Source organism: Apteryx rowi, unplaced genomic scaffold (genome assembly GCF_003343035.1).
Source record: "Apteryx rowi isolate R43461 unplaced genomic scaffold, aptRow1 scaffold_632, whole genome shotgun sequence".
NCBI lineage: Eukaryota > Metazoa > Chordata > Aves > Apterygiformes > Apterygidae > Apteryx > Apteryx rowi.
The window spans coordinates 280,213-292,977 of NW_020450908.1; the positions used below are offsets into that span (position 1 = coordinate 280,213).

General features: G+C 47.4%; 2 protein-coding genes across 2 annotated transcripts; one reads left to right on the top strand and one right to left on the bottom strand.

The window, feature by feature from the left end:
* Positions 1-2,550: 2,550 nt before the first annotated feature.
* LOC112974857 (fibrinogen-like protein 1-like protein) lies at positions 2,551-6,540 on the bottom strand. Its single transcript, XM_026084244.1, has 4 exons — positions 6,537-6,540; positions 5,054-5,197; positions 4,019-4,078; positions 2,551-3,179 (listed from the first exon to the last, which is right to left on the bottom strand). Exons 1-4 carry the CDS (start codon positions 6,538-6,540, stop codon positions 2,551-2,553), a joined length of 837 nt encoding a protein of 278 aa, XP_025940029.1.
* A 3,400-nt stretch (positions 6,541-9,940) lies between these two features.
* On the top strand, positions 9,941-12,091 carry LOC112974858 (fibrinogen-like protein 1-like protein). The gene is made up of 3 exons (XM_026084246.1): positions 9,941-9,944; positions 10,614-10,727; positions 11,457-12,091. Exons 1-3 carry the CDS (start codon positions 9,941-9,943, stop codon positions 12,089-12,091), a joined length of 753 nt encoding a protein of 250 aa, XP_025940031.1.
* Positions 12,092-12,765: the final 674 nt, after the last annotated feature.

Here is a 12,765-nt window from a genome sequence, read left to right on the forward strand (position 1 = left end):
CGTGTATAGTTTGAGTCTAATTACATGTCATGGCTCAACAAATCCTTTATTCTGAAGGTGAAAAGACTATAAGATGTATTCAGAGAGATGGTACACTGTGCTCCTTCAGGTTTCACAGCAGGGTTTATACAAATTCCTAACTTACCATTCTTTCCTATCTCTGCTGGTTGGATTCTCTTGGCTTTCACAGAGGGATACCCATAAGCTCTTAATTTACAGTCTCTTCCCATTTCTGCACACAGGACACTAACAGCCATCGTCTGTTCTGGTTTGTAAGATAAGATGTTCTCTGTTGGCAACAGGGTATCTCTAAAGTTTGGCAGAGGAAATCTGCCCATGAGTAAGTCCTCTGCATAATGGAGCATTGCTTGTGCAGCCAAGGGCCTGTGCAGGCAGACAAAGTTCACCCACTCCTGATTTGCCCGGGATGAGGGTTTTGTGGTCAGGAAGCGAGAAGGTGGTTTCACCCATTTTTCATCACAACGTGCCTCAGTGGAGGGAGGTATAGTGCAGACCGCTCTTCCCATTCCTGGAGAGACAGAGCCTGCAGGCTCTCACATCTAGGCTCACCTCCTGCGGTGGAGGAGTGAAGAACCTGATGTTGTTTCTGGCTGGCACACAGAAAATTTGTGTGATGTGATGTCCCCCCATCACACTCCCGCAGCAGCGGCTGGAGGTAGGAGGAGAGCCTGTCTCTGTGCTGTTCTTCTCAATTTGCCAACAGCAGAGGACAGATGTTTGCTCACTGTTGGCTGTTCCTTTCTGTGTGTTCAGCTTCACAAAAACAACAGCCCTCAATTTCTTCCAAAGTTTTTGAAGGAAAGGTAACTCACAAAATTGGAGTTTCTGAGGACAGCAGTACAAGGCCTCTACCCGGTGCGTGGACATTTATAGAAACATAATCTAGGCAAAGAGAAGGGTAAGGAAAGGATTCAAGTGTCAGCCAAGGCCTTGGGCAAGCTAAGTAAAATGACTCAACTGTAATGATCCTTTGGCCTTTTTGGCCAGGGTAGTGTAGACCAGCTCCAAGGCTGTGTGTATAACAGCTAACAGAGACCACCTCTTACTGGAGATGGTTGTTTCAATGGCTGATTTCAGTCTGATTCATTCTGATACTTTCCAAGCTTTTTTCTTGCACAGAAAACTGACAAAGGCCATGACCTCTTTGGAGGCTCAGGAAAACAGATGTCAGATTGTATCTGAGTAAATTTTTCAGTGAGTGGTTTACATACTAAAACCAGCAGTTTCAGGAGACAGAACACTACTCATGTACTCAAGCTGAATTCAGCATGTTTTAGGAAAATGAAAAAGAAGTCTTGAGCACTGTGACAACAGCTTATTTTGCATGTGCTGAGCTGGATGTTTCATCTGGGAGTGATATTCCCAAAGACCTGGGAACAAGGGGTGCTTTGCTCTTGCCCTGCAATTTTTCTGTCTAAATGCAATCATCTACAATGCAGATGTCGGCATCCAAGTTGTTTGTGCCAGACTTCCTTTGTGGTCCATGGAAAGAAAGGGAGGAATTCATCCAACACATTTACTTGTCCACTTAAGGATGAAATGTGTCATGCCTGAGGCTCCACCGCTTGTCGCGAGTAGGTCCCCTAACTATAAAGAGATCCTGAAATGACAAGCTCAGATGTACCCCTGCCCTTTTCAAACACACCTCTAGAATTGGAAAATAACTGTTAGGTACTGAAGAAAGTCTTCTGACAGTAAATAACATTTACAGCAAAACTTGTCCTTGTATCTTAGCAGTGGCGTTGAGTAAATGCTGTCACTTGTGAAAGCTCAGTGTGAGCTGAATACTTTTAGCTGTTGCTAAGAAAAGTGAAAACCTTTTGATGTTTCCTACTCTTGCACAAAACTAATATGTGTAAATGCAGAAGTCTGCATGCAGTATTTCAAGTTTTCCTTATTTATTGCTTTTGCTTTTCAATCCCAAATGCCTGTCCTAGAAGAAAGCTATACTTCAGTGGTAGAAACCTTCTAACACATTAACCTGTGTGAGCATACGAAAGATTTGAAATAGACATTTACAGTTGTGATAGTTTTTGGAATACTGATTTATTTGAATATTTAACAACTACTAAGCCTGAAATGCAGGAGGTGTAAAGATTGAGAATTTGACTGTGCATATTAATAACTTGAGCAAGATCTTCAGCAAGTGAAAATTATGTCATTTGCCTGAAGTCAGGGATGTATATTCATTTACACAGTCAGATACATCCATTGGTGTTTGACAGTTTCGCATTCTATCTGAAGGACACTACGGATCTGGAAACTCCAGATTTTGCAAATGACTGTTCTGATTATTAACATAATTAAAATGATCTGGCTCTGAGCAAAAGGATAAAGGCCCAGTTGAGGAGTGCAGGAAATTTACAGGAGTGAGAAGTGAAAGGTAGTTTCTTTGGTAACTGTGATATGACTACCCTCAGCAAAGATCCACTAGGACAACAGGTTTGGCCATGACATAATTTGCCTTTTCCATCTCTTTTCATGGCTAGATTTAACTTCAGGTTGGACATATAGGAAAGGAAAATGCAACTAGCAGTAGGAAGCTGGTTTGATGAGGATGACAGAAGCTTTGCAGTTCCCATTGCACAGACTGCCCCATGTTATGGCACCCTTGACATTCAGCCGTACAGAATAACATGCTGAGTACCACCACCCACCCCCATAGTTGGAGGCACAGTTCCCACTGTAAGTGTCCTGATCCTGATCTTTAGCAGAGAACTTCATGTTGTCGTGTACATAGGAAGAACTGGTTGAAGTCATGGCATCCCCTGCAGTCCCTGTGTAAGTTCCCAGCCTCAACCGGTAACCTTGTGACATATCTTCCACACTGAAGAGATTGTAGTCTGCAAATTTGGTGGCATTTGTGGCATCCCAGATAACAAACTTGACCTGGTAGACCTTCTGCTTGGCAATCTGATAGATGTACTCGGTGCCTAGCCAGTAGTCAGTCTGCACGTTCCCAAAGCCGTACTTGTAGGTGCTCCAAGACTCAGCCCACGTGATCTCTGTGTTGTACCGGTTCCTCTGAATGACTGTCCAGCCCCCGTCTGTCACATTCATTTCACAGTACACCACAAGCTGGTGGAGTCCTGTGGGCTGAATGATGTAGATGCCACTGGGGCTGCCAGCGGGGAGCTCGCTGCAGTCCTTGGGCCAACCTAGGGCAAGAGAGAATATGGAGAACCAACAGGCACAGTAACATCCCAAGCTGCTTGTCTGGCTCTATGAGAGTGATTTCTAGAAAATGACAGGATATGGGATTTTGCCAGAGTCATAAAAAGGCTACCACTGTGTTTCCTGCTTTAAGTTTAGAAGCAGAAAACCTCTGCATAGGAAATACAGTGATTAAAATAATATGCATGTATTTTGAATGCATAATCATAGAATTTGCTTCTCTTTCTATGCTCAGCCTTTCCAAATGTTAAGATATTTCCCCTCCTTCACAATGTTACAAGGTTCCAAGTTTGGCCTAGTGATGTCTATTCTAACTTAGTTATGCAGAAGGTTGAATGAGAAAATCAGGCTGGTTGCTACTTTAGAATCAGTGTGGCCCTAACAGTAAATCAGAGCTGGTCCTGCAGTCCTAGCATCCACTGCATCCCTGGGGCTGGCAAGGTGAAAACCACATTCCCTGGGCCTTGAACCCTATGACCTACTGAGAAATCCCTATGAGCATTGCTCTGGAGGCATATCCTCTGCTTGATCTGTACAGAGCTTCACACCAGAGAGGAGGACATGTGGCACACATGGGAGAGTTGCAAAGACCTTTGGGTTCTCCTAAGGCACTGTTTAGTGTGAAGCTATCACTAATAATGAGTGACATCTCCTGAGTGGGCTTGACATGCGTTGCGGAAGACCAATCCAATCTTGTCCCACAAGAGCTGAGCTGACTTATCCCCAGGTTCAGTGCCCACCCACCACGATTTGACCATTCCTGTTGCCTAGGCCTCTCAGGGATGGAGCCATTCCCTTGGAGGGTGACAGAGATTCTTACTGCGGTGCTCTGCCTGTTGAAGGTCATTGGATCTGCTCTGCCGCATGTTTCCTCCGTCTTGATCTGCATGGAAAAAACAGAGAGTATTGGGAGTGAGGTGAGCAGCCCTGCATGCTGCAATATAGAGGTAACTCCAGCCTCCAGAGGCTGTTGTTTCTAGCACCAAGTTTTCTGTGGGGCACTTCAACAACTTCACTTGGCTGATTTTTCTTCTTATAATGTATCTTTTGGTTGTAAACTCTGTGAGGGGATAGGATGCTAAGAGGGGTAACGATACAGGGGACGAATCATCAAGCAGCTGCCTATTCAGTCTGCTCACCATTATGGCCTTACAGGATTGCATGGAGTAGACTGCATATCAGAGTAGTAGTGGTGAGAACTAGGAGGTATTTCTAGAGAGGAGGGACTGAGAAGGAAACACTGCATGTGGTATCAGACTAAGATTAAACTGTTGAGTGATTTTGCTGTAAACTAGCATTGCTTCTCAAAGGTGATTGAAGAGATTCGTTTATTTGTTCAACCTGTAAAGAGCTTCAGAAAGGAAAGGGAGTTCAAAACATGTTATTCTCAAGATAACGATGCTCTCAGAGAGCAATCACAGCACTTTGTTCCATAAGATAGCTTTCCCTGAGAGCCTCAAGTGGATGCTCTATCAGTGATGTGACCAGTTTATTGTATCATTTAGCTAAGTTCTATCTTCAGAAAGCATTTTGGTTGACCACTCATGCAAATTTTCTCAGAATTTTCAGTATTTTAGATGGACTACAGATAGCAAGAGAAAAGGCCTTCTTTTGAATATTTATAACTCTCTAGAAAAAGCTATTACATACAGTCTTGTCAATCAGAAAGAATATTGAACTCCCAAATCTTATATTTGGAGCAGATTGGAAATTGGAGGAAGTTTTGACCAGGTTTCTGTTATTTCTGAGTGTGACTGCCTTCTCTGACATTATTTTCCATGTCTCCCTCTCTCCTCAAAGGGTAGAGGACTCCTGCTGTTTGAACAGGGCTTAGGAATGTAAAACAGAAAAAACATACCAGAGTTGAGCTCCTGTGTAGGAAGGTTAATGATTTCATCTAAGTTTCCTTTTAATATGTTCAGGTTTTCAATGTCCACAGCAAGAAGAGGGGCTAGCAGGGCCAGCACACAGGTGAAGAACAGGAGATGGGAGTGCTGAGCAGCTGGAGAGAGAAGACAGGGTGAATCTGGAAATGCAAGCCTTCCCTTCCTGCAGAAGGAGAATTGGCTCACTAAATTCAACAGAAATTAAAAAGTACTTATGGAGTAGACAGAACTACAGCATTAATTATGCCTTGGCTTTATTGAGCAGCAGAAATATAAAAATAAATTCCATAAATAATCATTCTGCAAAAGCACATATCTCCAGGAAGAAACATTGTAGCAAAGATTGCAACCACAACCTACAGGTCTAAGTCTGCTTCTAAGAGCAGGGTTGTTCTCTTTGACTGTGATATGGGCAAAATGAGGCCCCAGATCCCAGAATCTACATGTAAAGTGGGCAACAGTATGTGCATCTTGAGAAAAATGCATTCTAGTGATATAGGACAGCATGCTAATTTGTAGATACTTCTCTAACCATAAGATAGACAGCAGATACTACAGCAGTGATAAAGGAGGTACTGGGACCTAGGATCTTGGGAAAGAAGGGAATTGTCATGGCCAAAACAATGCTGGTGGTACCCTGAGAGTCAGTGGCTTCATTTATAGTTGTCCCAGAACTGCACCCTCTCAACACAATGTCAGACAGACTGAAAATTGATCTTTGCACAATAATGCCAGGGAGCCAAAATCATGGGATGAGAGCATCCTGCACAAAGCCGACAGCATTAATTAAGCACAAACCCCTGTTATGTGTCAAAAAACGTGGCTTCTGCAGGGAAATACCTGAAGTCAGTGCATCTCAGCTGAAATCTGGGTCATAACACTTTAAGCTTTAAAGGATCATTTCTGCCAGTATTTGAAATCTGAGTTATTTCACTCCTTTGGACCATACCGGATCAGGAGGTTCCTCAATAGTTCGTTCATGGTCAGCTCTATAGATTTGTATCTACAACTTGCCCACCCAATTTTGGTGCCCTGGGGATGATGGATGATTAATACATTAATTAGCTTCCATTTTGATTTTTTAAAATACTCCATTTGGTACTCTGGGCTCTGGCACAAATACAAGCTAAATTAACGTTGCCTTTACAACAGCACACAGTGCAGGATGTTTTTGACTGTGACCAGGTATGGAGGAGAGAGTGTAAGGAGCAGGACTGGCACAGAGAACTGGGGGGGAGGTAAGACAGGAATAGGGTGATCCCCAGTCCTAAGGTCAGAAACAGTCGGTGGGAAAAGTGAAGCTGCAGTGTCAGTGACAGAAACGTGGTGGGAGGGAGCCCTGGAGAAGACAAAGTGCAGGGAGAGGAAGCAGAGCTTCTCAGTGACCAGTGGCCACGCAGAGCGGTGTAGAGTGGCGTGGTGTCTTCCCCTCCCAGCCCGCCAGCCCACACTCACCCATGCTGTCTCTGCGGGGACCCTGTGGATCAGGAAGCCAAGCAGGTTTGACCTGGATGCAAGGTGGCCAGCCCCGCAGTTATAGGGCTTGGAAGGTGAGGTGGGGCCAGCTGCCCCAAACCACAGCACTCTTCCTCTGGTTGGCATCAGTGCTGGAAATTTACGGTTTATTTGTCCTCCATCTGTAAGATTCTCTGTTCACACGCCAGCTGTTGCTCTTCTATGATAAGAAATCCTAACAGAATGCCAACAAATAGTGTTTGATGTTGATAAGAGATTCCACCAAACTGAGAATTGTACTCAACCCACACTTCTGATAAGGATTTTATTTGGGTTTGTTGCTACTTACTGTATTTGACACCAAGCCCTACAGTGACATTCTCTGACCTGAGCTGTGCAGGAGATCCCCTACAGAGAGCCTTTAGGGTTTGCCCTCTCTAACATGGCCAAACTTGCCAAGTCTCATTGACCACCCTAGATGCAGTCTTCCTCTGCAGTATTGCATTGCCCACCGGCAAACCTCCCGTGCTGGCTCAGCCCTGAGGCCTCCTCCCCGGCCATCACTCTCCATACTGATGCAAATGCTCAGCTTGATCTGGGTCCCCCAGCAGTTTTGCCTAGTACGTGTGATTGTGGACCACAGCAGTGAACAGTCAACTCCCACAGGGCAGCACATCCCACAGGGTCCAGCACAGCAAACCCTGACATGCATGCAGAGGTGTCCCAGTGCCTGGCAGGTCCTGGTGCTCTCCTGCAGCTGGGAGTCCCATGCTGGGACCATGCAGGCAGTCCTGCAGCTGGGACTGGGGGGGGGGGTCTGCTCAGGGAGTTAACTCTGACTTTGCAATTCTAGGGTATCCTGGGGAGCAATCCTGATCACAGAGCTGGTTGCAAACTAAATTAACAAGGTGACTGTGTGTTAAGTGGAGTGAATGCTTAACAGACATTTGGCACTGTACAGTCTGAAGCCAGCCTTGCAACTGGTAAATGAATGAGAAGGGAATGGAAGACAGGCAGTGAAACAACCATAGTTATGTTAGTTTATAAATCAGTTACACTGATTTAGAGCTGTGGTGAAATATTGATGGTTTGAGATGATAACTGCTCTCCAGTTAGAGTGTTTCTCTGCATTGGACATAAGAAAGTCTGGGGCACCCACTTGCACATCCACATTTCTCTTCTCTGGGAAGGCTGATACTGAAACTTGTTAGTCAGCCCCCCCATTGCCTTCAGCCTCAGGTGGCACTGCCACCTCTGCTGTCTTCCAGGAGACCAGCAGGTGGTGGTGAAGGGCTCTGTGCCTGCACGGGCCTCACCACCCTTGTCACTAACCTTGCTGTTCTCTTCTTGAGCCTTTGCACTGGATTACTCCAATATTAAATGAGTTTCCTTTGATTACAGTGTGGGGAATGTTTTTCATCAAAGGACACATATTGCCCTGCCCTATACCACCCCATTGTAAAACTACCAGTTCCAAAATTACAAGTGTATTCACAGAAAAAAATGATTCTTGTCAACTTTGCTTTGCAATAATATTTCTTCTTTCTTCTTGCTGTTGGGTAATGATGAGTGAGATGATCCAAGGATGCTCCTCAGCAGTTTGCTTTCAATGGAGCAGCTTTCTCTGTACAAGTGCTTCATGAAAACTCTTGATAGGCAACCTTGGGGCATTGATATACTTCTGTCATCCAAGTTCGAAAAAGATAAATGGTACCTTCTTAGTCCTTTCATTCCTACCTTACGCAGAACCAAAACCCATATTTCCTCTGGCTTCAAGCCATGCATGGACAGAGGGCTGGCTGCTGACACCCACCCAAGCACTAAGTGTCAGGACCAAAGTTAAGGGTGCCAAGCCATGAAACCCCAACTTGTCACCGTATGTGACCCCTGCGACTACTGGGATGGTCCTGCCTGCACATCCTTCAGTGTGTCCTCAGGCAGGGCCTACTGGTTTCTGCCACCTTCATTTGATAGCCATAAAAGAGGTCCATGCAGCAGGGACCCGGTGGCAGCCAAGGTGACACAGACACAGGAAGTGGAGCTGAATTACTGAACAAGGCTCAGAGGCAGAGGAGAGCCTGCAAGAGGACTGGGACTGAGCCTCCCATGTCGATAATGACAGACATCTGCCCCCTTGCTCATTCCCTGCCCTCACAGCAGGCACGTGCATGGTGGTGTATGCTGATGGTACTTGCTGCTAAAGGAAGCATCACTTTAGAGAAAATAAACTGTACTGTAGGCAAATAAAAACACGCTGCTAGTGACACACCAGGAACACAAAATAGCCAAACAGGACAGTCAAAATGTGAGTCTGGCAGGGTCAGCCAGCAGGCACCAAGTGAGGAGCTGCTGATGGCTCACTGTGCACTGTATGAGAAGAGGCATAGGAAGAAGAGGGGAACAAGGAGGAAACATATCAACAAAGCCCTTGGGAGGGCTTGCCAAAACATCCTGAGGTGGTGCCTGACACAAATTAAACCTACCCTGACACATGTGGTCCCAACAGCTGTAATCATAAATGCTGGTTCAAAAACTGGCCCTGAGTATGCATTTAAGATGCCCTCCCAAACAGCATCCAGCCTGGACCAGGCTGCTGGGGCAATGTCCATCCCACATACAGTAAGGGCAGGAAGTTAACAGAGCCTTCCTGAGCCTACTTCTTCCCAACAGAACATACAGTCCAAAGGGGGAAGTGCAGGGGAAGGGGTATGGCATAGACACCCAGAGACCCCCCGACATTCCTATTAAGGGATGCAGCCTGCAGGGAAGGCTGCTGCCTTCAGCCCTCAGACTCTACAGAGAGAGGATAAACAAGGGGCCAGTGTCTGCATTCCAGGTTTGGGGCTGACTTCTTGGTTGCTATGTGCAGAGAAAGAGCCCAAGAAAGAACTCAGGCCATCACAGAATGATCATGATGTGCTGTTCATTGGCAGCTATTGACAAACCATTGCTGGTAGCTTTTACAGTCACTAATCTCCAGATGATATGAATATGCTCTTAGAGCCCACATTCCTTCCCTCCTGTTTGACTTTCCCCTCTCCTTTTACTCCTTTATTGCACTGCAGCAGCTGGTAGATCCCCAGAAAGGCTTAATTCCTGGGCAGGTCCAGTTGTTTGTAGTTGATAAATGACCCACAGGTGGGAGTTTTGAAACATTTTTATATTTCTTGGGAAGAAACTTATGATATATTTGTGCTATCTTGAGCAAAGAGAGCACAGAGAAGCCATCAGATGTGCACACAGTGATAAATTTTCTCCATGCAAACAAGGGGACTAAGATCCTAACACAAGGTGGGTGTGCATGGAGATGAACACAGCTATAAAGGGACAGATTCTGGCATGGAGTTCAGAGCAGCGGGACACACTGCTCAGGTTCCCAGCATCTGCTCAGCAGCACTGTGGTGATGGGTGAGTTCTGATCTTCCTAATGGCTCATTTTTCAGTGCTCACAGCTGTGGGCTCAGTCCTACCCCATGTAAAAGGTGCAAGTAGAAGAACAAGGTAAGATGATAGTGGCAGGGGAGCATGGGAGCCTATGCTGATGAGGGTGTCCAGTGTCTGTCTCAGTCCTTCTCTTTCCACCAAGCCATTTCTTGCAAATTCTGTGATGCTACTGCTCAGTTGTTTCCTGCATCCATGTGAACTGCATGGTCTTTGTCTGGAGTACCAGCTTTATATGCCATACTCAGCTGCAGTTCTTTGAACTATTTGCCCTGAATGCCTTTAACACAGTATTTGTTCTTTCCCATAAAAATAACCTTTTGCCTCTAGCCATTTAGAAAAAAAATATATAATTTAGGAGAAACGTGAGAAAATATGACTGTGGCTTGCTCTGTGGTGCAGGGAATGAGTGGATCAGGAGGGCAACAAAGCCTTTTCTAGCCGTGCTTCAACCCTGCAGAGGCAGACTCTCCACCAAAACTGCATTTCCAACACCCAGGGAGCCCTCTGCTCCTGCCTGTCCCCTGTGCCTCCAATCTCCCTTGCTCAGAGTTCTCTGGGGGGGCTATCGGCAGGTGATGGAGGAGCAGGGACTGCCCCAGGGATCCTCATGGTACTGGGTCCTTTCCTTCCCAGGGCTCCAGGCTGGGATGCGCCTGCTCTGTGGGGGCCTTGCCCTCCTGCCCATGGTGGTGGTGATGTTTCTCCTCTACATGAGCCCAGCAGTAACTGCTGCAGGATTCCAGAGCGGTGAGTACAGACACCAGCGCGGGGGGCTTTTCTCTCTGTGATCTGCACAAAACAGCTACAGCCATCACATTTGCCATGCAGTTGCACTGCCCACCACTGAGTATGGTCAGGATCCTAGGCGTTGTGTGCAAATGTCTCCATGCTGAGAGCCAGTGAGAGACAGCAGATCTCTGCATTCAAATCTAAGCTGCAAAGTCAGATAATACCTGGTTTTTATCACCAGCCTCTGAGCATTTCAGTGCAGAGATCAGAGCCTGTGTCCCCTCTTCACAGTCAAGGACACAGAGGAGAGAGGGGAAGTGCCATGCCTAAGGAGATCTAGCAGGCCAGTGGCAGAGCAGGACTAGCATCCAGGCCTCCTTGCTGTGGCGGCACTGCACCTGCTGCCCAGACACACAGCAAAGCTCCCATCTTGGGTGCACAGAAAACATGCTCTAGAGCACACAGCACTGCAGGAGCCTCCCTAGTCTCCAGGAAATCTGTTCTGTGCATATTCTTTTGAAAGTCAAATGCATATGTTTCTGCTGAGTTTTTCCTCCCTTCATGAACCTGTCCCCAGCAGTATTTTAAGGGACAACTTCCTGGCAGAAGCATTCACACCCTGTTCCACAGGAAGGGTGCAGAGTGCCCAGTGAAATCCAGCACCAGCAGCATCAGTACAGCTACTCTAGAATAGCTTATTAAAGCTTTTTCCAAGAGTAGTCCCTCATGTCTGATTTGCTGTTGTAGGGTTCCCTGCAGACTGCAGCCACCTTCACAGCAGCAGCCCCAGTGGGGTCTATGTAATCCAGCCGGCAGGGGCTCCCCCGCGGGTGGTTTGGTGCGATATGGACACCGAAGGCAAGGGCTGGACTGTCATCCAGAGGAATACTTACAACACCGAAATCACGTGGAAGGAGACTTGGACCACCTACAAGTATGGCTTTGGAAATGTGAGGGCAGATTACTGGCTGGGYACYGAGTACCTGCACCTGCTCACACAGCAGAAYRCCTACAAGGTCCGCTTCGTYGTGSAGAATAAATCCAAYGTCACCCATTATGCTGAGTAYGACATCTTCAGCGTAGAGGGCGAGGCCAGCGGGTACCCTCTGAGGCTGGGCAGGTTCTCTGGTGAGGGGGAAGACTATCTGACCACCTACCACACCARRTATGGGGGCATACATGACAACATGAAGTTCAGCACCAGTGACAGGGACCAGGACCAGGCCAGCGGGAACTGCGCCAGCAGCTATGGGGGCTGGTGGTATGATAAGTGTCAGAACATCCTGCTCAATGCCAAAAACTACATCCTATGGCCAGGGATCTGCAATAGCGGTGACTGCAAATCTTCCCTCATCCTGATCAAACCCACAGAYGTGTGCTGACYGGGCTGGAGAGCCTCCTGGGAGCTTGGCCACCACCTCCAACAAGTGCCCCATTCCAGCRCYKGCCAACAGCTTTGTGCCAGCACTGGTGCAAGTCTTGCACTGCCCACAGCTCCCGCGTTGTCACCGGAGTGAAACACAGCAGCTTTGGGGTTCACGCAGCAACCACCCTGAGCCCTGTCTGCACAGGCAGCTTTTCCCAGTGCCGTGATGCTGGCCAGCACTGGAATACAGGCACTAGTCTGGGGTGGGTGCCCCCACTCTTGTTCTGGGGGAAGGGGAGACAGCACAAGTTCCCTTCCCTGCGTAATCAGCATATTCCCTGCTTTTACTCAGGTCCTGCTCCCTCCCTGAGCCCTGTAAGCCTGAGCTCTGCTATCCACGGTGGGAGAAATCAGCTGCAATAAATTCTGGAGGCAGACTTTTCTGCCTTTGTGTCTATCATCTGCTGCGGCGACATTGTGCATACACACGGAGCGGGGGATGGCTCTGCCTGGGTGCAGGGGTGGTGGACGGGGCTGGGGAGGCCACTGTGTTCGCACAAGTTCCCGTTTGCTGTATCCCTTGTCTTGCCCCGCTCTGCGCCATGGCTGGGGGAGTTGGAGTCCTAACCCTATTCTGCAGTGAGGGCCAGGGGGGGTCAGGGTGCCCCTGAGGGACCTCGGGGCTTGGCA